The 25,587-nt window shown below is 44.6% G+C and overlaps 1 protein-coding gene across 3 annotated transcripts in view; it reads left to right on the top strand.

Annotated features, from left to right (window-relative positions):
• Positions 1 to 25,587, top strand: part of MGST3 (microsomal glutathione S-transferase 3) — a 187,236-nt gene that overhangs the window by 35,923 nt on the left and 125,726 nt on the right. For 2 of the 3 annotated variants that reach the window (XM_029618214.1, XM_029618212.1), the window contains one exon: positions 4,457 to 4,580. In XM_029618214.1, coding sequence (XP_029474074.1) covers positions 4,461 to 4,580 — 120 coding nt within the window. In that variant the 5' untranslated portion in view covers positions 4,457 to 4,460. Of the gene's footprint in view, positions 1 to 2,052; positions 2,126 to 4,456; positions 4,581 to 25,587 lie in introns of those variants that run through there. The other variant, XM_029618215.1, reaches the window with a different exon arrangement.

Raw genomic sequence — 25,587 nt, 5'->3', positions numbered from 1 at the left:
CAGATTTGCGAGTAGGTGGCAGAGAGGGAGGAGGTATATATTGAAAAGGGTGGGTGAAAGTGAAGATCCTTGAGGGACTCCTTGGTCTGTAGAGATGGGATGAGATTCCTTGTTGTTAATCCTGACTTTATAGAATCTGTTGTTCAGGAAGGACCGAAACCAACTGAGCGCTGAGCCTTTGATGCCTATGTTGGCTAGTTGGTCTATAAGTAAAGTGTGTTTTACCGTATCGAAAGCTGCAGACAAATCTAAGAGAACTAGCAGGTAGGATTGTTTTTTCTCCAGGTTTATGAGGATGGAGTCCGTGAGAGTCTCATGCAGGATGTTTATCCTGTTGGACTCTATGCCATCCCGGACATAAAGCGCCACACCTCCTCCCGGGTGCTCCTCTCTGTCATTGCGATATAATTTGTACCCCGGTATAGCACTGTCCCATTGGTTATCCTCCTTCCACCATGTCTCTGAGATGCCAATTAAGTCTATGTCATCATTCACTGCTAGGTCCAATAAAGCAAATCGGAAGGCGGTCCCACATAGCCAAGGCAAAAAAACAACAAAGGGACTACCTTACACTGTGGAAGATTTTATTAGAGGTGCCCGACTCAAACTGAGTTTCGCCAACAAGGCTGCATCAGGGGCTTTATGCTGTAAACATACTCTCACCACAGTAAGAGTCAATATATCAATCTGTGTATTGATTGTTGCAATAAAACTTACAACGCAGCGATCTGTCAAAGAACAAATGAGTTTTTAGTTACAGGCACTTGGACTACTTTTCTTATTATTATGATAGAGGTGTTTAAAATCATGAGAGGTCTAGAACGGGTTAATGTGAATCAGTTATTTACTCTTTCGGATAATAGAAAGACTAGGGGGCACTCTATGAAGTTAGCATATGGCACATTTAAAACTAATTGGAGATAGTTTTTTTTTAACTCAACGCACAATTAAGCTCTGGAATTTGTTGCCAGAGGATGTGGTTAGTGCAGTTAGTGTAGCTGTGTTTAAAAAAGGATTGGATAAGTTCTTGGAGGAGAAGTCCATTACCTGCTATTAAGTTGACTTAGAAAATAGCCACTGCTATTATTAGCAACAGTAGCGTGAAATAGACTTAGTTTCTGGGAACTTGCAAGGTTCTTATGGCCTGGATTGGCCACTGTTGGAAACAAGATGCTGGGCTTGATGGACCCTTAGTCTGACCCAGTATGGCATGTTCTTATGTTCTAAATCTTCTCTCACCTCCAGTGGTGGTTGCAGGAAGATCATCTGAGAAAGGGTGTTCCCTTGACCTCACCGGACTGGTTGATACTCATGACAGGTGTGAGTCTCCAGGGTTGGGGAGCTCACTGTCAGGAGCTCACAGTGGAAGGACGCTGGAACAGAGTCCCTCTGGAGCATCAGTCGCTTGGAAGCCTGGGCGGTCCGGTTGGCATGTTTGCAGTTCAGCAATAGATTGCCGGGTCAAGCGGTCTGAGTGATGTTGGACAACACAATGACAGTGGTTTACATCAATCGGCAGGGAGGAACCAAGAGCCAGCAAGTGTTACAGGAAATAGACCAACTTATGGAATGGACGGAAGGACATTTCCAGCTGATTTCAGCCTCTCATATTGCATGAAAAGACAAATAAGAGCAGACTTTCTCAGCCAGGAGAGTCTGGACCCAGGAGAATGGATGTTGTCAGATGAGGCATTTCAGCTGATAGTGGATCACTGGGGCCTTCTGTTCTTAGACTTGCTGGCGACTTCTCGCAATGCAAAGGTTCTTCAATTCTTCATTCGCAGGAGAGATCCATGGTCCCTGGGTATCGATGCTCTCCTGCAGGTCTGGCTGCAGGAGAGCATCTGCCGCAGAAAGCTGTCTTATGCCTTTCCCCAATGGCCCCTGTTGGGTAGAATAGTTCACAGGATCAAAGGCCACAGGAGGAAGGTACTCCTGGTGGCACTGAATTGGCCCAGATGTCCATGGTATGCAGATCTGCGGAGACCCCTCCCCCCCTTCGTCTTCCATTGCACAAGAATCTGAAGATCGGACTTGTTTTTTGTCTTACAGTTTGGCTCTTGAGAGGCCTGCTTGTTGAAGCGTGGATATTCTTCTGCGGTGATCGCCACCTTGATCTGCGCTTGTAAGTTCTTCACTTCCTTAGCCTATGTGTGGGTTTGGAGAGTGTTTGAGGCCTGGTGTGAGGATCGAGGGGTTCTTCCTCATTCAGTTAAGATCCTGCTCATTTTGGAATTTTTGCATGATGGGTTAAATAAAGGCTTGGCCCTTAATTCCTTGAAAGTACAGATTGGGGCTCTTTCCTGTTTCAGGGGCCAGGTGAATGGTGGGTCGTTATCGTCCCATCCTGATATGGCCCGTTTCTTGAAGGGAGTAAAGCATCTTCGGCCTCCCTTGTGGTTAAAAGTTCTATTATGGAGTCTTAACATGGTGTTGGATTTCCTGGGGGGCCCTACGTTTCGACCGCTGCATGGCCTTTCCTTGTGGTTATTGCCCTTGAAAACAGTGTTCCTGTTGGCAATATGTTCTGCATGTCGGGTTTCCGATCTGCAGGCCTTGTTTTGCCGGAAGTCGTTCCTTCGGGTGATTCTGGAGGCAGTATAGCTACGTACTGTTTCCTCCTTCTTGTCTTCTTACCTTGCGTTATCTGGAGATTTCTAAGCTTTTCTGAAAGACGGATCGCCTGTTTGTCCTTCATAGTAGAAGGAAGCAGGACGAATCAGCTTTGCGGGCTACAATAGCTCACTGGATTAAGGAGGTATTCACGGCTGCACATGTGGATGCTGATAAGCCATTGCCTACTCAGGTTAGGGCTCATTCCACTAGGGCTCAGGCAGTATCATGGGTGGAGGTTAGATTGCTGTAGCCCGTCGACATTTGCCAAGCTGCGACATGGTCCTCCTTACACAGTTTTTCCAGGTTTTATCGTCTGGTTATGCAGGCCTGGGAGGGCGCACCCTTTGCATTCAGCCTTCCACCTGATTCGGGAGTAGCTTTGGTACATCCCACTGGTCCTGAGTCCATCTGTCTACACGCCAGCAAAGGAGAAATTGCTACTTACCTGATAATTTTGTTTTCCTTAGTGTAGTTATTTATTTATTTATTTATTTATTTATTTATTTATATAGTGCTTTATTTATACCGACATTCATGATACCAATCATATCATATCGGTTTACAAGAAACAATGGGGAAATAACATTAACATCAACATGATGTTAGTGTTATTGCCCCATTGTAGACAAATGTTATTGCCCCAGTGTATGTATTTATGTATTTATTTATTTATTTATTTTTTAATTTTTATATACCGAGGTTCCTGTATGAAATACAAATCACTCCGGTTTACATGAAACTGTAACTTTGCCCAAGGCTGTGCGTAAAACTGCCTGAGGCTGTACCTAGAACAGTAGAATATGTCAAATATGTTAAATACGTTAAATAAGATAAATAAGTAACATATAACAAGAGAGAATGTATACAGTGCATATATCAAGTGAATGAATAAGTAACATGTAACAAATGCCTGAATAAATAAAGCTGTATAATGATTATGGAACATAATAGCCGGAGAAAGAAAAACATGTAGCCAGTGAAAGAGTACGGGATTTATTGCCGTTGGGAAAATAAACCTAAGTCTGTCCTCACATCATAGCAGTTTTAAGTGTTTGGGTAAGCTTATAAGTGTAGACAAATGGACTCAGCTTCCCACCCTTGGCTACTGAATGATTGTGTCAATGGTCCTCCTGTAGTGCTATGTGTTCCAGGGGATTACTGACTGGTAAGTGTTCTTCCAGTCCCTAGAATGGGGTACATACTTTCATTGCTTGAATTCAGTGTTTATTGTTGGTTGAGTACAGTAATGGTTGACTGTGTTTAATCAGGTTTTTTGCTAGTCTGTCCACATTTGCTTTTGAAGAGCATACTGGCAGGCTAAGGTCACTGTAGGGCTTTATATACTTGACTTTAGCTTGCTCCATCTCCATCTGCTGGTAGGGGAGCATAACCCACTGGTCCTGAGTCCATCTGTCTACACTAAGGAAAACAAAATTATCAGGTAAGTAGTAATTTCTCCTAATGGAAAATATTTTAGCCAAGAGGCAAAGTCCACGAGTACTTTTTACCTGGGGACATTGTGCCAATTTTCAAAGCAAAAGTACAGGCAGGTACTTTTTCATGGACAGTATGAGTAGACTTTGAAATTTTAGTCTATGCATATATTTTTCAACCCCGAACTGAATATGCCGCAGAAATGCTGCCTATAAATGCATATGAAAAGTGCACGTTATGAAATAGTGAACATACTTTTATCCTCATTGCTGGAAAATATTCAGACACCAGTATATGCACATAAATAACTAACTGCTTTGAAAATAGTCCTCAATGTTTTATGCTTTTTCCTTCTGATCATACTCTGATTCAATAATCTAACATAAAATTTCTTCTTTCTTGGCAGTCTGATGATGGTGGTTCTGTCCAAGGAATACGGTTATGTGGCATTGACAGGGGCTGCCAGTTTTTTAATGGTAATGCACCTTGGCCTAAATGTGGCAAAAGCTCGCAAGCAGTACAAAGTGGAGGTGAGTACTGCAGGGAGATGTGATAATTTATGCTGAGAGCAGCTATGGGTGCTGCAAAGAACTGAAGTGACAGCTATGGGTGTTGACATTGCAGGGAGTGCATGCAGATGTTGCACAGAGTGATGCTTGGGACCTCACAGTGAGACACATGCTTCAGGTTGCTGGATATTTCAGGTTCTTAACACAAAATGTGCCATCTAGGGCCTCCCCAGTGGTTCATCGAGCCTAATATTCTTTCTCCGACAGTGGCCAGTGACATTTGGACGTACCTGGCAAATCCTGATGAAGAGAGCTATTTCCTATTGCTCATTCCCCGAAGTAATGGGTAGTGAACTCTGCATCACCCTAGCTAATAATTGTTAATGGTGAATGCCATCAGGTTCTGGTGATTTGTTGCTATTTAGCCTTCAGTCTTCTCCTATACATCTTCTAGTTTAGCAGTGGTTCTCCATCGACAAACAGGGCTGAATGGACCTTTCTTGCTCAGCTTTTGAGCTTTTGCTCGATTAAGCATGTGTGGGAGTTCCCGCATGGGCATTGCCTTGTGAACCCTTCAGTCTTTTTTCATCTGAGCATTAGCACGAACATGTATCCTATCTCTGTTTTTCTTTTATTGCTATCTCTTGGTATCTTCAGTTTTCTAACTTTTCTAAACTGTGTTGCCTTACAACCTTGGCAGCCCCACAACCAGCAGTTTTCAGTGCTATTTAAAAAATTATATATAAAATGCATTCTTCACAGAAAATGTCCAGTGCTAAGAAACCCACCATCAGTGGCTTCAAGGATTTTGTGTGGTGGTAAGATGTCCATCACTGACAGCTATGATATTTGTTACCAGTGCCTAGGATCTGACCACAACCAATCCAACAGTGGCTGGATATCTCTGCACTCTGAATTTTAGAGTCTGGAAAATGGAGGAATTTTGTTAAGTCTCTGAAGGGCTGCGGCTGTTCCTCTTCCTGAAGAGGCTGCAGCAGTGCCTCTTATAGCTCCTTCGGCACAGAGTTGAGCAAGAGCTCCTTGCCTAGCGCTCTGTCTTCAGATCTGGAGTCCCTCTTCATTGTCAGGGTTGAGTAAGCACAAATGCCGTTCACAGTTGTCTGCAAACCCTTTGCGTGAACTGCGAGGTTCTGGGCTGAGTAAAAAGAAAAAGTGCTATTTCTCAGAGCCAATGACACCATTTGCACTGAAGAAGCACCAAGCCTTGGCACCAGTGGCGCAGTTGTGCATGACATACCAGCATCACCAATGCATAATTCACAGGAGCATCGAACCCCACAGTAGCTGATGCATCAGGCCTCATCATAGACTATGCTTCCTCCCTCAACACCTTGAGCCTTGGAGTATGGATCAGAGCTGTTGATACACCAGGCCTTTGTGCTGCTGACGCAGCTATTCCTCATGTCTCTGGGAGGATGGCAGATGAGCAAGGAAATGTGCTCCACGTACTCACCTCAGAGTGATTTCCCTTTCACGATTACATGAGCAAGGCTTTCATCTTGAGATATTGGATCCCATCTGCTTAATTGTATCCTTAAGGGTAGATTTTAAAAAATTGCGCGATCGCATACTTTTCGTGCACCAGGCGCAAACAAAAGTACGCTGGATTTTATAAGATACGCGCGTATCTTATAAAATCTGGGGTCGGCGCGCGCAAGGGGGTGCACATTTGTGCAACCTGTGCGCGCCGAGCCCAGCGCGCGCTGCCTGTTCCCTCCGAGGCCGCTCCGATTTCGGAGCGGCCTCGGAGGGAACTTTCCTTCGCCCTCCCCCCAGGTTCCCCTCCCTTCCCCTACCTAACCCACCCCCCCGCCCTATCTAAACCCCCCCCCCATTACCTTTATTCCACGATTTACGCCTGCGAAAAGCAGACGTAAATCTGCGCGCGCTGGCCGGCTGCCCCGCTCTGTGTTCCGGTCCCGGGGGCTGGTCCGGAGGCCGCGGCCACGCCCCCGGAATGCCCCCGGGCCGAAACACGCCCGCATCGCCGCCCCCAAAACGCCGCGTCACGCCCCCAAAACGCAGTGTCATTCTGCCAGCCCCCCGACACGCTCCCTCCCGCCCCTTTTAAAAAACCCTGGGACTTACGCGCGTCCCGGGGCTCTGTGCGCGCCAGCGGCCTATGCAAAATAGGCGCTCCGGCGCATGAGGGCCCTGCGTGCGTAAATCCGGCCGGATTTACGCGCGCAGGGCATTTAAAATCCACCCCTTAATTTCTAATTACCCCCCTCACTCCTTCCCCTGGAACAAATATTGCAAAGTCCAGAGGGTTTTCAAGATGAACATTCTTAGAGGAGCTCAATTAGAAATGGAGGTAATTTTCTTGGCTTGATTACAACTGCTGAAGCCTTATTTTGAAGGGGATTTTTTTTCACTTGCTTTTACTCTCTTTATTTTTGTAAAAGAGAGATGTACATTGATTTTTTTTGTTTGCTGGGTATTACTACTTAGATTTAGAGATGAAGTGTAGAAGAGAAAGGGCTCCATCCCCTCAACCCCAACTCCCACCCACCCCTACCTCCCATTCTAACTTTCTAGACTTAACCCACTGTTTAGGGGATTAGTCTACAAAGAATAATTTAACATTGATTGGCAGAGAAACACAGGAATTAATTTAGATAAATATCATCATATTTGAAAACAGAACACTTACCTAAGGTTCAGAGGGAACTTAATTAGTAATACCATAATAAATCCTTCAGCAATTATTGTTAGTTGGTCTGATCTTTAGTAGCGAAGGCAACAGATTTGTTTATAGAATACATGCTTATTAGATACAAAAACACATTTTATAATAACCAAAATTAAAAGAAATAGTAGTCAATTACAGAGTAGAATAAATTACTATTCTTCATTTGAAGAAAGTACTGCTTTATTCTAGGAAGAAGAGGGATAGCAAGTCATTTAGTTAATTATGTAAATTTCTTGTGAGCTTAATTGGTAGCATCATATTTGATTTTTGGATAGTTGCGCTGGTTTAGTTTTATATACCCTAAGCTTCAAAGGGAGCAAGACGTACTAGATACCTCATAGATTTATAAATACATTTTGTAGTCTGAAAGAACAAGGTAAGGCACATTATACTTTCAAGCAGCCAGGAATTAAGCAAACAGGACCACAAGTAGGGAGGTGGAAATTAGATTCTACTAGCTAACTAATTTTACTTGCAGGACAGTTGGTAGGTCTTTCTTATTTTTTTCAACAGGTACTGGAAGCTCCCAACAGCTAAAGGATAGCTGGGAAACATCACCGCTGCTTTCATTTCTACTACTGTCCAGACAGATGCCCTGATCCACAGTGAGGAACCTGTTCACTGTGCCCAATTAAGCTACTTCCTAAACTACTGCTTCTTTTTCAGGAAATGCAGAATACTGGTTTTTCTTCTCATTTTAATGATGTTAAGATTGTTGTTTTCCCTAAACCAAATAGAGGCCCATCTTGCTATTAAATGATTATTATAAATTCTTTGCTAAGTTATTGATTAGTAGGGTGGAGCACATTGTTGGGTCTCTGATTCACTATGACCAGTCTGGATTTATTAAAGGAAATATGTTACTGATAATGCTTGTATGTTTCATAATGTCATTTCCATTGCAGCAGAAATGTCAGAATGGGTGGTTGTTATTTCTTTACATGCTGAAAAGCTTTTGACCATGTGGGGTGGGACTGTCTCTTTGTTACTTTGATTTTGGAGACTTTCTTATTATTACTATTTGTTTGTTATATAGACAACCCTGTTCTTACCTGTTTATTAATGATATGCTGTCTAGTCAGATTATTTTCCATAGAGAAATGAGGCAATGTTGTCCTCGGTCACCATTTCTTTTTAATAAATCATTGGAACCTCTATTATTGTCATAGAAACATAGAAATGATGGCAGAAAATGATTAAATGATCCATCCAGTCTGCTCAGCAAGCTTATACTAGTTTCTGCCGTGCCCTGCAAGTTACCCCCATGCTTATCGGTTTCCCAGACCGTAAAAGCAGGGCCCTTGTTGGTTACTATTTGAATCCAGTTTCCCTATACCTTTGCCATGAAAGCAGAAAGTAAAGCTAGAGTTGCATCAAGAGTATCAAGGCTTATTGTTTAAGGGTAGTAACCGCTGCACCAGTAGGTTATCCCCATGCATTCTTTTCTTTTGCCATCCTCTAGCCTTTAGGGATTCACAGTGTTTATATCCCATGCCCCTTTGAATTCTTTGTTTTATTTCTTCACCACCTCCTCTAGAAAGGCATTCACCACCCTCGCCATGAAGAAATATTTCCTGACTGTTCAGAGTTGTCCTCCCTGGAGTTTCATTTCGTGATCTTTAGTTCTACTGATTTCTTTCCAGTGGAAAAGGTTTGATGATTGTGCATCATTAAAACCTTTCGGATATCTGAAGACCTGTATCATATCATCCCTGCACCTCCTCTCTTCCAGGATATACATATTCAGATCCTTCAGTCTCTACTCATAAGTCTTTCGAAACAGACCCCACCCCATTTTGGATGCTCTTCTTTGGACTGCCTCTAACCTGTCTTTATCATTTCTGAGATAAAAGCACCAGTACTGAACGCAATATTCCAGATGAGACCTCACCTCACCAAGGATCTGTACCTCCTTTTTCTTACTGGTTATTCCTTTCTCTCTGCAGCCCAGCATTCTTCTAGCTTTAGCTATCGCCTTTTCATATTGCTTCACCACCTTCAGATCACCAGACACTAACACACCAACGTTTCTCTCCCAGTCCGTGCACATTAGTCATTTACCGCCCATCAGATACAGCTCTTATGGATTACCGCACCCCAGATACTCTGCACTTCTTGGCATTTAATCCCAGCTGCAAAATCTTTGACCAGTCTTCAAGATTTCTTAAATCAATTTTTATTTTTTCAACTCCTTCAGGCGTGTCCACTCTGTTGCAAATCTTAGTATCATCTGCAAATAGACAAACATTTTCCTTCTATTCCTTCTACAATGTCGCTCACAAAAATATTGAACAGAACCGGGCCCAAGGGGGGGAGGACCTAAGATGGCCGCCGGGTAAAGACGCTGAGAGAACCTCTCACGGTGATATTTCTTTGCCACTACAATTTCAGCGATTTATATTATGCCACATACAAAACGCAAGGCGAAATTAAGAGGGGTAACGACAAGCTCACCCTCAAACTATCTTCAGCCATGCATTGAGGGCTTTTTTTTACAAGCGACATGATACAGTCGCCGGGAGGCTTGGTCGCTGAAGGGAGAGATGAGCAGAATCTCTCCCCTCTGACCCTTGACACAACCTTAAGCCCCGGCGTGCCAACCAGAACCATTCCCCCAGGACAGACAATGCAGCAGCTCGTGGAGTCAGCAGCAGCTTCTCCTGTTAATTTACAGGAGAATGTGGAGGTGCTGCAAATCTGGGAGACCCCGGAAGAGAAGACGGGGCTCCAGTATTTGGACAACAAGAGGCATGGAGCAGAAAGAAAGGAAGAGCAAAACCCTTTTGTAAGGGAAACAGCTACCCCCGGAACATCTGAACAAGGTAGGGGAACGGGTACAAAATGTGAGCTGGGGAAAGGAGACTCCAAAAGATCTTGCATTAGAGACTTTAAGATTTAATCCTTCTTCGACTACTATGGAAGATATATGTGGAGCATTAAAATTGATTGAATCTTCCTTGATATCGTTGTCGCAAATAACAATGGATACTAAAAACCAAGTCTTAATAAATACCATACAATCAAGTCTTAATAAATACCATACAATCAAGTCTTAATAAATACTATACAATCAAAAAATGGAAGAAATGGATAAAAGAATTACCACAACAGAAAAGATCTCACAGAACTTAGTAAAATCAGAATTAATGGTTAAAAGAAGATTAGAAACTTTGAAAACGCTCTAAGAGTTTATAATTTGAATTTTCCATTGATTAACATGTTATCACCTATGGAACTTTTTAAAACATACATGCAAAAGATGTTAAAAATTTTGGAATCAGCATTTCCTGTTATAACTAAAACTTACTATTTGCCACAAGTTGCCTCAGGAGATCAAATAGAGAGAAATCAACTTGCGTCGTTGGATATTTCAGAATTGTTGGAACTTTCAATTGATACAGAAGTTACCCAGAGGAGACCAATTTTGGTATCATTTGCATTTGTATCAGAATGTAATAATATCTTGAAATTATTTTTCCGAAATAGACAATCTTTGTTTTATGGCCATAAGATCTTGACTTATCCAGATCTGACTAGACCTGCGCTTATGTTGAGACCAGAAGTACTGAAGTTAGGAGCAAAATTTATACTACATTATCCTTGTAAATGCTCCATATATTATAATAATACTATGTTTTCTTTGAGATGGAACACTTAAGAACTTTTTTGGTGTCTCAAACCCAGAAGTGACACATTTGTGGATCACATTAGAGATATGTTTCATGTTCTAATCCCAACAACTTTTTTCCAATTAAGTTTAATTTTCTCTTTTGACTGATTCGCTGTGTTATTTCTGTCCTCCTCAACATTTCCTTTATTTAGGTACAAGCAATTAATGAGAGATTTACATTGTTTATATTGCCTAAAGATTATAGGGGTAGATTTTCAAAGGGGTATGTGCGTACCCCCCGAAAACCTACCCCAAACCCCCCTGCGCGCGCCGAGCCCCGGGACGCGCGTAAGTCCCGGGGCTTGCATGGAGAGGCGTGTCGAGGGCGTGGCAGTCGTGATGCGGCATTTCGGGGGCATGGCGTGGATGACGTGACGTTTCGGGGGCGGCACCGCGGTCGTGGTTTCGGCCCGGGGGCGTTCCGGGGGTGTGGCCACGCCCTCTGGAACAGCTCCCGGGTCGGGTGATGGCGCGCCAGCAGCCCGCTGGTGCGCACAGATTTACATCTGCCTCCGGCAGGCGTAAATCCGGCGATAAAGGTAGGGGGGGGGTTAGATAGGGCCGGGGGGGTGGGATAGGGAGGGGAAGGTGAGGGGAGGGCGAGGGAACGGAGGCAGGCTGCGCGGCTCGGCGCGCACAGGCTGCCCAAAATCGGAAGCCTTGCACGCGCCGATCCCGGATTTTAATGGATTTGCACGGCTACGCGCGTATCTATTGAAATCCCGCATACTCTTGTTTGCGCCTGGTGCGCGAACAAAAGTACACGCTCGCACAAAATTATAAAATCTACCCCATACTGTATTTCCCTAGCAAGATAATAAATGCTTGTTATATATGTTAAAATTTTTGAAAATAAAAAAAAAGAACCAGTCCCAAAACCGATCCCTGTGGCACTCCATTCTTTCTTCAGAATAGGTTTCATTTACCATTACACACTGTCTCCTGTCAGTCAACCAGTTTGTAATCCATGCCACTACCTTGGCACCCACTCCCAAGCTTCTCATTTTGTTCATGAGGTTCCTATGCATGATGGTATCAACAGCGTTACTAAAATCCAAGTAAATCACATCAAGCGCTCTTCCCTGATCCAATTCTCTAGTCACCCAATCAAAAAAATCAATCAGATTTGTCTGACAGGACCTTCCCCTGGTGGATCCATGCTCCCTCGAGTTGAGCAACCCACTGGATTGTAGATAGTTCACTATTCTTTTCTTCTGCAGAGTCCCATTAATTTTCCCACCAACGAGATAAGGCTAACCGGCCTGTAGTTTCCAACCTCTTCTCTGCTCCCACTCTTGTGAAGCAGAACCACCACCGCTTTTCTCCAATCTCACAGCACCACTCCTATTTCCAGGGATCTATTGAACAGGTCTTTCAGCGGACCCGCAGCACATCTCTTAGCTCCCTCAGTATCGTGAGATGTACCTCATCCAGCCCCATGGTCTTGTCCAGTTTGTTTTCCTAGCTTTTCCCATACATTCCCTTCTGTAAACGGAGTTTTGTGTATTCCACCCCCATCCACAGTGTTGTCAAGCAGTGACGGCCCAACTCCAAGGTCTTCTTTACTGAACACCAAACTGAAGATTTTGTTTAATATTTCTGCCATTTCTTCATCTCTCTCCACACATTGATCTTTTCATCTTTTTGATTTCACTATACCAGTTCAGACTTTTCTCTTTTCTCTGATATATCTGGTCACCTTTATATCTTTTTTGGTGGGACCGACTTGATGTGATCAAATGCTTATAAACCCACAGATTAACTTTATCCTTAATATGATCCCTTTTTTTCCTAATAAATTTTTATCAGGAAATGGATAATATATTGGATCACTATCAATAAACTCTTAAAAAAAAAACCAAAACCAGAAACTTACAAAAGGGAAAGGGGGCATTGTGGTAACTTGGGCAATAGGAGCGTGGGAAAAAGCCAGGAGGAATAGTTCTGGCTAGTTCCTTTATGTGCAGCTTATTTTCAGTAAAGAGCAAAATCAAATAAAGAATGCAGCTCATGTTAAGTTCAGGTAACACATAGCCATCAAACATAGCAGAGCTTTGCTGTGCAACCTATCATTAAAATCATCCATTGTACATGAAGACAGGAAGGTGGCCAATATAACCCTGATATTTAAAACGACTCCAAGGTGATTTGGAAAACTATAGACTGGTGAGCCTGACATTAGTGTCAGGAAAAATCATGGAAACTGTTCTAAAGAATAAAATCAAAGAACCTTTAGATAGACAGACATGGTTTAATGGGACACAGCCAGCATGGATTTACCCAAGGGATGTTTTACCTTACACATCTCCAACATTTTTTTGAAGGCATGAATAAACATGTGGACAAAGGTGAACTTGTTGATGTCTTCTGAAAATCCAAATACATCACATTCGACAAAGTCTCTCATGAGAGGCTTCTAAGAAAACGACTAAAAAGTCATGGGATAGGAGGCAATGTCCTTTTGTGGATTACAAACAGGTTAAAAGACAGGAAACAGAGAATAGGATTAAATGGTCTGTTTCACTTTGGAAAAAGGTAAACAGTGGAGTGCCTCAGTGCTTTTAATATATTCATAAATTATCTGGAAAGGGGTATGACGAGTGAGGTGATCAAATTTGCAGGTGACACAAAATTATGCAGAGTAGTTAAATCTCAAATGGATTGTGATAAACTGCAGGAGGACCATATGAGGTGTTCAAATGTCAGATGAAATTTAATGTGGACAAGGCTCCATATTAGGAGTTAGCATCCAGGTGTCAATAGTGGATAATACATTGAAAATATCGGCTCGATGTGCTGTGGTGATCAAAAGATCAAACAGAATGTTGGGGAATTGTTTGGAAGGGAATGGTGAATAAAACGGAGGATGTCATATTGCCTCTGTATCGTTCCATGGTGAGACCATGCCTTGAATACTGTGTGCAGTTCTGGTTGCCGCATCTCAAAAAAGATATGGTTGAACTGGAGAAAGTACAGAGAAGGGTGACCAAAATGATGATGGGGATGGAGCAGCTCCCCTGTGGGGGTAGGGCTAGAGAGGTTGGGGCTGTTCATCTTGGAGAAGAGACAGCTGAGGAGGGGATATGTGTTATCGCTCACCCCACCAGGAGGGTGGAGTTAGCAATCTGTTATAGACCTGCTCCCCCAGAGGGGAGGAGTTAGCAATTTATAATACTCCGTAGGCTGAGCTAATGGTCTGTAGTGGGTTGACTCCCACAGAGTGGCAGATAATACCACTCTATTAGTGTAAGAAGTAACACTTAGTAGAATTGGTGAATCCCTGGGCCAATGGCAGATGATAGCGCCCCCAGGAGGAGATCCTGAGAGGGATCATCGGCTAGGCTGGAGTATGAGACAAACACAGATAGTTCTTTATTAGACTGGAAGTAGAACCACCAGAGGTGGCAGTAGTAAGTCAATGTGTCCGGCAGGGCTGAAGTCGTCCTGATACTGGAATATAATCTCTGGGTCGCTGAGCTGTAGAGAGAGACTAGAAGTAGTGAGTAGACAGGGTATACTGGATACAAGATAGTACACTCACAATAGTAGATGTCTGCAATGGTCTCTATGCCACAGAGAGAGTCTTCAGTATATTCAGGAACAGGAATCGTAGGCGAGCACTAGTTCCCACAAACAGTCTGTAATAAGAACTCACAATAGCTGTATATGATATGGCTTCTAGAGTAGAAGAGAGTCTGTAAAAGATTCTAGGAACATGGGCCCTCATGAAGCGAGTACCGGTTCCTATCTGCAGTCTTGCCAATATAACTCACGATCTCTGTACTTGCGATAACGTCTTGGACGGATGGGAGTCTTCAGTGCTATAGGAATGTAGGCCCTCGTGGAGCGAGTACCGATTCCTTTAGGACTCACCGTGTTCACGTCTGCGATCGCTTCCAGGCAATGAAGAGTCTTGCCAATATAACTCACGATCTCTGTACCTGCGATAACGTCTTGGATGGAAAGGAATCTTCAGAGCTGATAGGAATGTAGGCCCTCGTGGAGCGAGTACTGATTCCTATCTACAATAGAACTCACTGTGTTCACGTCTGCGATCGCTTCCAGGCAATGAAGAGTCGTCTGAGTATTCTGGCAATCTGAAATCAAGAAGAGAGAGCGGAGCCCCCGTGAAGCGGGTACTCCTGAAAAGTTTGAAAAGACCGAGCAGTGGGGAAGGATTCCCCTGGCTGACTTGGATCGTTGTTGCAAGTATCGTGGACTGCTGAAGCAAGTTCTGTTGGAGTTCCTTGCTAACTCGTTAGAGGTTAGCAAACAAAGACCTTTTAAAGTGGAAATGGATGAAGTCACTACGGGGGGATGCCCCCGAGGTTCGCGCCCTTGCTGATACAAAGTCTGGAGCGCGCGCCCTTACGTCATCAGGAACATGGCGGATCCGTAGCATCAAGCCAGCCCAGGGATACCACCGGGACCAAGGAGGCAGGAAGAAGCTACGGCTGCAACTGTCCGTCAGAGCCGAAGGGAGTCTCTCCCAAGGTAGAGAGGGTGGAGCAAGGGGCGAGAAGAGGCACGAATGCAACAATATGATAGTGGTCTAAAAAATCATGAAAGGACTTGAACAGGTAAATTGAAGTTGGTTATTTACTCTCTCAGACAATAAAAGGACTAGGGGGCACTCCATGAGGTTAGTGGGTGGCTCATTTAGAACAAATCAGAGAAAATTATTTTTCACTCAACGCATAATTAAGCTCTGGAATTCATTGCAGAAGATGTGGTTACGGCAGTTAGTGTAACTGGGTTTAAAATAGATTTGGATTAATTCCTAGAGGAAAAATCTATAAACTGCTATGAATTAATAAGGAATAGGGGCTTGAGATCTGTTTAATGTTTGGGTACTTGTGACTTGGATTGGCCACTGTTGGAGGCAGGGTGTTGGGCTTGATGGACCCTTGGTCTGATCCAGTATGGCATGTCTTATGTTCTTATGACTTTTTGCCTGTTCCCCAGTGCCTCCCTAACCCTTCTAGGCCCTGAGTTCTCCTTCTCTGGTGTGGGGCTCCTCCTTTTACCAATAATTTCTTGTGAGTCTGGATCTTATGGAGGAATGGGTGAGACAAGAGTGCCTAGTCCCTTAAGGTAGTCTGAGGGAGTTTTCCTATAGACTCCCTCATACGTATTAACTTTCATGGTTTTTATTATCATCATGCTTGAAGGTTTAGCATGGCTTTTAGACAAAGATAGATATGGTCTATGCTCCTCCTTGGCTACCAGTTAGAGTACTTGCAGGTTATAAGTATAGTGAACCCTTGTGCTGTGGCGTGGTTGACGCAGCCTAGTAGGTGAACCTACTAAGTCCATGTTGGCAGCTGGCGAACACATCCTGGGCCAGGCTAGATTGAGCTTCACCTATACCAGCCCTGTTTCCATGGGTTGAGCCTTTCGGTTTCAGGGGCCAAAAGCACTTAGGCGAGAGTTCCACAGGGCAGATAGAGAGAGAGAGTGTCTGGGGCAAGGCCTAAGTCTGGACAGGCTATGGTGAGACAGGCTATGGTTGAGGCAGGTGGCAAGCAGGGCATAGACTAGTTCATAGCTGAGGTTAGAGGAGGCAGCAGACAAGAGGGAAATCAGGGTCCAAGGTAGAGGTCAGTGGCAGGTGCCAGGCAAGAAGGAGATCCAGTTCCAAGGCAGAGATCAGTACTGAATGTATTGGAGAAGGACTGGTATAAGGAAAACCAAGGATAGAGCAGGATGGACTGAAGGCTGAGCAAGCCAGCCAGAAACCAAAGTAAGAGCAACATGCATTTCAACCGAGCAGAGAGACCTGTTACTGGGGAAGCCTGTGGAGCGCAGCTGTGCGTATTATACCCAGCTGCACAAAATCATTGCTGTGCACCGGCATCCAGGTTTCCCATTGTGGGTACTTCATAACGCGCTGCACCATGTGCACACATACCTTGGGGAGCCCAGTAAGCAGCATTGCAGATGGTGTCATGGTGTTTGTGTCTCTATGGAGGCTGTCAGCATCCTGGAGTGAGTGCTGCCGGTCACAGAACAACCCCGCAACTGGCAAATGTTACAGTGAATTCTCTTCTAAGCCTCCTCCCAAGGCTTCTAGATTTGGTCTTCTGGGGGAATCAACAGTTGAAGTTCTGTACCATCTGAGGGGCTTGAAGATAGGATTCAGGTTCCCTTGAATTTTTTTCTGGCCGAATGTTTTGCCAAGAAATCAGAATTTCCAGATAGTTATGACGTCTCCTAGAGACTAGGATTTCCTGGCCCTCAAATTCAATATCTGTTTTAGAGATATCATCTGTTGGGTTTGGAGGGGGACGAGAAGGCCATGAGAGCAGAAGAAGTTTTTAAAAGAGAAGAATCTTCAGTGTAGGTGGAAGTTTAGAGTTGGTAGGCGACTGCCCATCTGATGCAGGATGGGAAATGGGCCCAATAAACCTTGGTACAAACTTGGTTATCTTAAGATGCAGATTTTATATACTTAGCTACACACTTCTCCTGGTTTGAACTGTGTTGCAGGCTGACATCTCTTATCAGCTTGTTTTGTAAATCAATCTGCTGCTGCAGAGAGCAGTTGATGTGTCCTGTGCCTTAGCTCCTTGAGATTGCTGCTCATGGTATTAGTCGCTGGGCAAGAAAAAGAGATATTGGAAGAGGGACCCAAGGAAGGCGCACAAAAACAATCTGGAACGGAGAGGTTATTGTCTTTGTGGAAGGTTACATGGTTATTGTGGCAGAACTTTGCTCATGGGAGAAGGGAAGCCCAATCGTTTTAGTGCTCGTTTACGCAGGCACGTAGAAAACTTTTAAGAATATGATGGACAAACGGAAAGCGTCAGTTACTTTATGGATGAAATGCAGAAGTGAAATCCAAGGTGATGCCAACTTCTTGCACAAGCCTCAGAGAGGATATGAGAAGGAAGGTCATGTAAATGGAAGACATATTGCACAAAGAGACGAGTCAACTCTGGTGTGGATGGCAGACCAGGAAGGGGAATGAGATGAGCCATCTCTGAAAAGTGATCCACCTCTACCCATACAGTAGAGACATGGTCATTAGAGAGGTAAGGTCAATAACAAAGTCAGTGGCCAAATGGGTCCAGGGTTCCTTGGGGGTTGGTATGGCAGTAACATCCTCCAAAGGCGAGCCTGAAAGCTCTTATGCCTTGCACAGGTGGGGCAAGACTCCACATAGTGATTCACATCTTTCTTCATTCAAGGCCAGGGTGTGGGTGATCCCGGGATATCCTGCCAAATGGGAATCATGATCACATTTTAATATTCTTTCCTTGAGTCATTTAGGAACGACAGTTTTCTCAGGTGGTATGGGTATGGCAGTGGCAGCCACAGTTCTAACTGAGTCTATGATATAGCAAGGAGCCTCCCAAGCATCTTGAGTCTCAAATGATCATGAGAGATCATCCGCTCATTGATTCTTTTCTGCGGGACAGTAATGTAATTCAAAATCAAAATTGATTTAAAAACGATCATTTTGTCAAGGCTTCAACATTGAGCCTTTGGTAGGTATTCTAGATTCTTGTGATCCATATATATTGTGATCAGATGTTGGGCTCCTTCCAATATATGGTGCTATTCTTCTAATGATAGTTTAACTGCCAGGAGCTCACAATCTCCAATGGTGTAGTTATTCTCTGGGGAAAACCTTTTAGAAAACTAAGAGCATGGAAAAAGAGTCCTGGGTTCATCATGTTGGATGAGGACAGCTCTGACCCAGCTCTTGCTCAAGAACAAATTATTTTTATAGGTCCAGTTGAAGAAGGCAGGGTTCCTTAAGAAATTCTTGTTTAAGATACTTGAAGGTGTGGATAGCCTCTTCTGACCAATGCCTGGTGTCTACGCCCTTTTTCGTGAAAGTTGCTGCCAGCAAGGACTATCCCGGTATGATATATCTATAATAACTGGTGAAGCCCAAAAAGCATTGTTGTAATGCCTTAAGTTCTACAGGTTGGGGCTAGTCCAGGATGGCTTTCTGCTTTTCAGGATCCATACAGAACCTGTGCCAAGAGAGGATATAACTGAGGAATGGTAATTCTTCTTGTCTGAAAATTCATTTTTCTAGCTTAGCATAAAGATGAAGCTCTCGAAGCCTCTGCAGAACCAGCTTTATGTGTTGCTGATTTTGGGTCTGGGATTGAGAGAAGATGAGCATATACCACCACTTGAGAATATAGAAGAACCCAAAAGATCTCATTGACCATGTGTTGGAAGACAGCAGGAGCATTACATAAGTTGAATGGCATCACCAAGTATTCATAATGGCCATCTCTGGGGTTGAAGCCTGTCTTCCATTCATCGCCTTCACGGATCCGTATAAGATTATAGGCCCCCACACAGGTCAAACTTGGTGAATATTTGTGCCCCTCTGAGTCGGTCAATTATTTCCATGATAAGGGGCAGCGGGTAGTGGGTTCTTCCTCATGATAGCATTCGGACCCCTGTAATCGATACAGGGCCTAAGGGAACCATCCTTTTTCCCCCACAAAGAAGAAGCCTGCACCTGCTGGGGAAGATGAGGGTCAGATAAAGTCCCTGTCTACATTTTCCTGAATATATTTTGACATTGCCTGTGTCTCAGCTTCAGACAAAGGGTAAACCCTTACTTTCAACCTTTTTCCCATTGTGACACACCTGATAGACAACGCTCACATGTATGATACACTGCTCATTATACTCCATGGTGGAAATAAAAAATAAAAGCCCAGTATTATTGTTGTTAAGAATGACACAAGGGAAAGATAAGTACTCTGAACAGAAATTACATAATTAGTAAACCTTCTATACCAAAACAGTACCAACTTCCAGCAGTCAAACAGCAACCACCTTACCTAAGAAAAGGCACCACTGAAAATATTAAACCAGGCTTTAAAACACCAATACACCTTCTATTAGGAAAATGGAATAAGCCAGTCTGCTATAGATCCCTACACAGAAACTACACACCAGCAGAATACCTCACCTCGGTCACATGTGCCAGACTCTCACCTAACAAAGAATAAAGAGACCATAAAGCATAGCTAGAAACATGCAGACAAAAACTGAAGTGGAAATCGCAAAAAGGCAGAGATTCTGTATGCAGTGTAACAAAGGAAAACGAGAAACATCACCAGTCCTCATAAAACAAATCAAGAAATATAAAATCAATAGCATTAAAATCAAACTAATAGGGGGGCGCTGTTCGCCGCGCATGTGTGTGGACGCGTGATAGCTCGGCTCCGCGATCCCTCCCGCCGAAAGACCTGCTAAATCGCTGTTTTGAGCTTTGAATGACCGGCGATTCTCATCAAAAACGTGAGTGGGACCCCGCGCGCCCCGAGGCAGATGGCTACAAAACGCAAAACAATGGATTTGCGGCATTTTTCTTACGAAAAATTGTCGGGGGAAGCAGGCCAAGATGGCGCCGAAGCCGCGAGCTGCGAATCGCGCGAGCAGGGAGAGGAGACAGGGCAGTTTACGGACGTAAGCCTGCCGGCTGCACAGATTGATCCCTCGGAGATACTTACCCGATCTGAGGCCAGGAATTGGTTTATGGAAATTCGGGCCGACTTAAAACAGCATCGGGATGCCATAATGGCGTCCGTGGCAGACCTGAAGGACGACCTGGCTGCCCTGGGGAACAGGGTGGATGAGGCAGAAATTAGACTGGAAGGCCACGGGGAGTCTATCAACTCCCTAATCTCCCAGCACGCGTCATACTCATCAGATCTGCTCAATCTGCAAAACAAGGTGGAGGACCTTGAAAATAGAAGTCGGCGCAATAATTTGCGCATAAGGGGGGTGCCAGAAACCCCAGAATATGTTGGGGTAGCAGAGACAGCGGTACAAATCTGCACCTTTCTCTTACAACAAGCACAGGAGGGTGAGGTGTTGGAATCAACTTGTGGAACTGCTATTCAATTTGAGAGAGCACACAGAGCGCTGGGGCCCAGAACGGATCAGAGGCCTAGAGACATTGTGCTGTGCTTTTCTAGCTTCCCCCTCAAGGATAAGATATACAATATAGCCAGGAATTTAAAAGAAATTAAATGGCAAAATCATCACATATCCATATTCCAGGATTTGTCACCGGTCACCCTGAAGAAAAGATTTGACTTACGGGAAGTCACTGCGCAGCTGCGCGAGAATAACATTCGCTATCGCTGGACATACCCCTTCGGGCTCTCCTTTCAGGTCCAGGGTGTGGGATATAAAATTACTTCACTGGAAGAAGCACTTGGAGTATTTTCTAAAGCTCAGCTGCCGGTTCACTTCCAACTTCCAAATTCCAAGCAGCCGCAACCCCGGAGGGATGAGGCGCCCAGATGGCAGAGGGCGGATAAAGGAGGAAAGCGCCTGCGAAGACAACCTGGACTACGTGGTTCCGCTCCATCAGACAAGGGCTGACTTTTTCTGCTAACCTGTCTCCTTCAGGAAGTATTGGTTCCTTTTACGTAGAGCACATGAGGCTTCTGTGCATTTAGCCATTTCCCTTGGCTTGGATGAACTCTTGTGCGGTTTACAGGGGTTCCGTTCTCTTCAAATTGATGGGACATGAGATGTTATTCTACTGAGTTTTTGTTAGATTTAGGTCTTTTACTGTTTTAATATTGCTTCTGGTTCCATGCGGCGGGTGGGGAGGTCGCGGGGGGAGGGTCACGCATCGCATACACTACAACAGACCTCCAGAGGTGGAGTATCCATTCATGTGGGAGTGGGATACTATAGGAATTATTAGGGGTGACACTGGTAGTTTATGGATACTTGTGGAGGCTGGTACGGCACCATCTGTGGGTGGTTATGAGCGTGGGATTGGGACTGGGGGCAAATACTGCCGGCTGGTCTCACACTTTGCGGCTCCACGGTTTACAGTGATGGAGGCTGAGACGGGATGTGGTAGTTCTTTTCTATCTTGTCAGGAAACATGGCGACCAAAATATTGTCCCTTAATGTAAAGGGGATTAATACGCCCCGCAAGCGCACATTGTTACAGCGGGAATTGCATAGGCAGGGGGCAGGCATTGTCTTTTTACAAGAAACGCATATCAGGAAGCATCACCAAAGGTTACTGCACTTTTCGCAGTATCCAACTGCACATTGGGCGGCCAGCACCAAAACTTCTAAGTATGCTGGGGTGGGTATACTCTTTGCGTCTACTTTCGCTCATGAGGAGCTGTTTCATATATATGACTTACAGGGGCGTTTTGTGCTGGTTCGGGTGCGGGTGGGCAAACAGGTTTTTACCCTGGTCAATGTTTACTTTCCTAATGCACATAAAACTCAATTTCTACGGGAGTTTAGGGACTTATTGACCATGCATGTGGAAGGGGAACTCATCTTAGGGGGTGACTTTAATTTTGTACAGGTACCGTTGTTAGACTCCAGTTCTGGAAAGATCTCTGACCCCCAAACTAGAACCAGATGGAGTGAGATTATGGAGGACTGGAGTCTGGTGGATGTTTGGAGGGCTAGATACCCGAAATCCCGAGCCTATACTTTTTATTCTCCTGTTCACAACACATACACTCGAATAGACTGCTTCTTCATGTCCAGGTCACTACAGAACTCAGTTATTAACACTGATATTGACAACATTACTTGGTCGGACCATGCCCCAGTCTGGCTGGTGTGCCATTTTAGAGACCTGAATAAAGGGTTTCGACCTTGGCGTCTTAATGATTGCTTGCTCAAAGATACTGCCTTCATCGGTCAATTGGAAAAAACGCTGAAAGATTATTTTCAGGCTAATCAAACGGAGGGTATGTCCCCGTTGGTCGTATGGGAATGCTCCAAGACGGTGGTCAGGGGAGAGTGTATTGCCCGGGCTGCATATTGTAATCGGGAGAGGGAGAGTCAACGGCAAGCTTGGCTGCAGGAATTGGCTAAATTGACCCAAGCACATAGTCGAACGCATTCCGGAGCTACTTATCAACATATCCTGCTCCTCAAAGATAAATTGAGAGCACTAGATGATACCGCCATTAGTCACCAATTAATGCTTCTCAAACAACAGTTTTATGAGGGAGGGAATAAGGCGGGAAAGTATCTGGCTAGACAGTTAAAAGCGGCTCAATCTAGAACGATCATATCTAAAATACAGACTGCCTCAGGCAATATGATCACAGTGTCCGAGGATATTAGGAAGGCCTTCACTGAATTTTATTCCACCCTGTACACTCAGGACACCAACATTAGGGCGGCGGCCATAGAACAGTATTTGACTACCGTACAGTTGCCAGTTCTTAGCGAGAGATGGCAGATTGCTTTAGATACTCCCATTGCAGTAGATGAAGTTTTGGCTGCCATCAAGAAACTTAAGCCTGGCAAGGCACCTGGCCTGGATGGGTTCACAGGAGTCTACTATCGTAAATTTGCTCCCCAATTAGCTGAGCCACTGGCAATGGCTTTTAATTCCCTCCTTGAGGGGCACACCTTAACGCATGAATCCAACACAGCTGGGATTTCTGTACTAGCAAAACCAGGGAGGGACCCCACTAAATGCAGCTCCTATCGCCCCATTTCGTTAATCAATATTGATTTGAAAATCCTGGCTAGAGTTTTAGCGGCCAGGCTTAATGGAGTTCTTCCTGACCTGATTCATAATGATCAGGTGGGTTTTGTTCCAGGGCGCTTGGCAGCAGACAATGTCCGGCGTATTGTCAATATAGTCGATTTAGTGCAACAACAGCAAATCCCAGCGGTACTATTAGCTCTCGATGCTGAAAAAGCGTTTGATCTTGTCCACTGGGAATTCTTGTTTAAAGTCTTAGGCAAAATGGGTTTTGGGGTTGCCTTTTTGAAATGGATACAGAAGCTATATGAGTGCCCCATGGCTAGGGTGAAGGTTAATGGAGGATATGGCCCCCCCTTTGATATACAGCGCGGAACAAGGCAGGGTTGTCCCTTATCACCTCTGTTATTCGCACTGTTCCTGGAGCCATTTGCCATTAGGGTACGCGAGGCCCAGCATATTACAGGGATCTGGGGAGGCAAGGTTCATTCTAAGATCTCCCTTTTCGCGGATGATGTTATGATGACCCTCTCTGATCCTGAAGCATCTTTGAAGGGGGTAATGATAGAATTGCAAGGATTTTCGGCAGTTTCAGGCATGCGCATTAATTATGACAAATCCGAAATACTTAACTTGACCCTCTCACCTAAGGTGGCGCATGGCCTTAAGACCCAATTCCCTTTCTTATGGGCTCCTACCTATTTGAAATATTTAGGTGTTAAGATTGGACCCCACGTTCGCCAATTGTTTGATCTCAATTATACTCCCTTGGTGGCTAATATTCGAGAGCATTTAAGACGCTGGGATAGACAGGTATTTTCCTGGTTAGGCCGATTGGCCATTCTTAAGATGAACGTCCTCCCTCGTTTCTTGTATTTCTTCACTACTCTTCCCATTAGTATACCCTCTATACTCCTCAAACAGTGGCAGCAACTATTGTGTGGCTTCATATGGCGGAGACGCCCACCCAGGGTGGCGAGGTCTATTCTTTATTTACCTAAAAATAGGGGGGGTCTTCACCTACCTAACATACTGTGGTATTATTATGCGGCTCAACTGCGTGCCCTGGTGGCCCTACATGGCTTCCGGGATGTACCTCAATGGGTGCGGTTTGAACAAGGGCTGATAGGCTCCTTCCCTATTACGGCTCTACCGTGGCAGCCTAGCGCAACGTGGGGGGTATTCGGGTATTACCCCTTCGCTTTGCGTACCACGATGCGGATTTGGCATCGGTGGAAAAATGAGTTGGTGGGACCTGAAAATCACTCCTTGTTAACCCACTTATTCACCAACACAGCAGTGCCTGGCTCGGAGCGATTTGTGGGTCTTAGCGATTGGCGTAAGGCTGGGGTCTTATGCATGGGCCATATGCTACAGCAGGGCAAGGTGCTCTCCAGAAAGCAACTCTGTGACCTGCACCCGGGTAGCACTCTGGATTTTCTATTGTATGCTAGATTATCATCCTACATACAAACTGGTTTACGGAGAGGCACTGTACGGTTTAAAAATACTCTATTTGAGACCTTGTGTCAGCACGCCTCGCTCATAAAGGGGATTATATCAAAAGTTTATACTATGTTTAATAATAAATCACTGGTGGTTCATAAATATAGGGCACTCTGGGATTTAGATTTTCCGGGTTCTTTGGATGACAATGATTGGGATGTCATATATACCGTAGCTGGCAAATGTTCCGTATCAGCGGGTTTACAAGAAAACTGCTACAAAATGCTCTATCGTTGGCATTACACCCCTCTCGCTCTACACAGATTCTATCCCCATATCTCAGATTGCTGCTGGAGAGGCTGTGGGGCCCAGGGCACATATATACACATATGGTGGTCTTGTCCCGGAATTCAGGGTTACTGGCAGGAGGTGATTCAATGGATCTCCCAGTTGTTACATACGCCTTGTGTAGCGCATCCCTGGCATGTCTTATTAGGTGCGCCTATGAAAGACTATGACACTTCACACCAAAAGTTGTTTTTGCAAATTTTTATTGCAGCGAGGACAGAGTTGGCTATAAAATGGAAACAAATTACGATTCCTACGCTTGCTGCAGTGCAACATCGCCTTTTCTCTTTATACCAATTGGGCAGACTTACTGCTGTACATCAGAATCGTTTGTCCTCCTTTCAAACTGTTTGGGGTCCCTATCAACAGTGGATAG

Source organism: Rhinatrema bivittatum, chromosome 10, assembly GCF_901001135.1.
Source record: "Rhinatrema bivittatum chromosome 10, aRhiBiv1.1, whole genome shotgun sequence".
Lineage (NCBI taxonomy): Eukaryota > Metazoa > Chordata > Amphibia > Gymnophiona > Rhinatrematidae > Rhinatrema > Rhinatrema bivittatum.
Note: the sequence above shows the minus strand (reverse complement) of the source record. Positions and strands in the feature narration are given on the sequence as shown.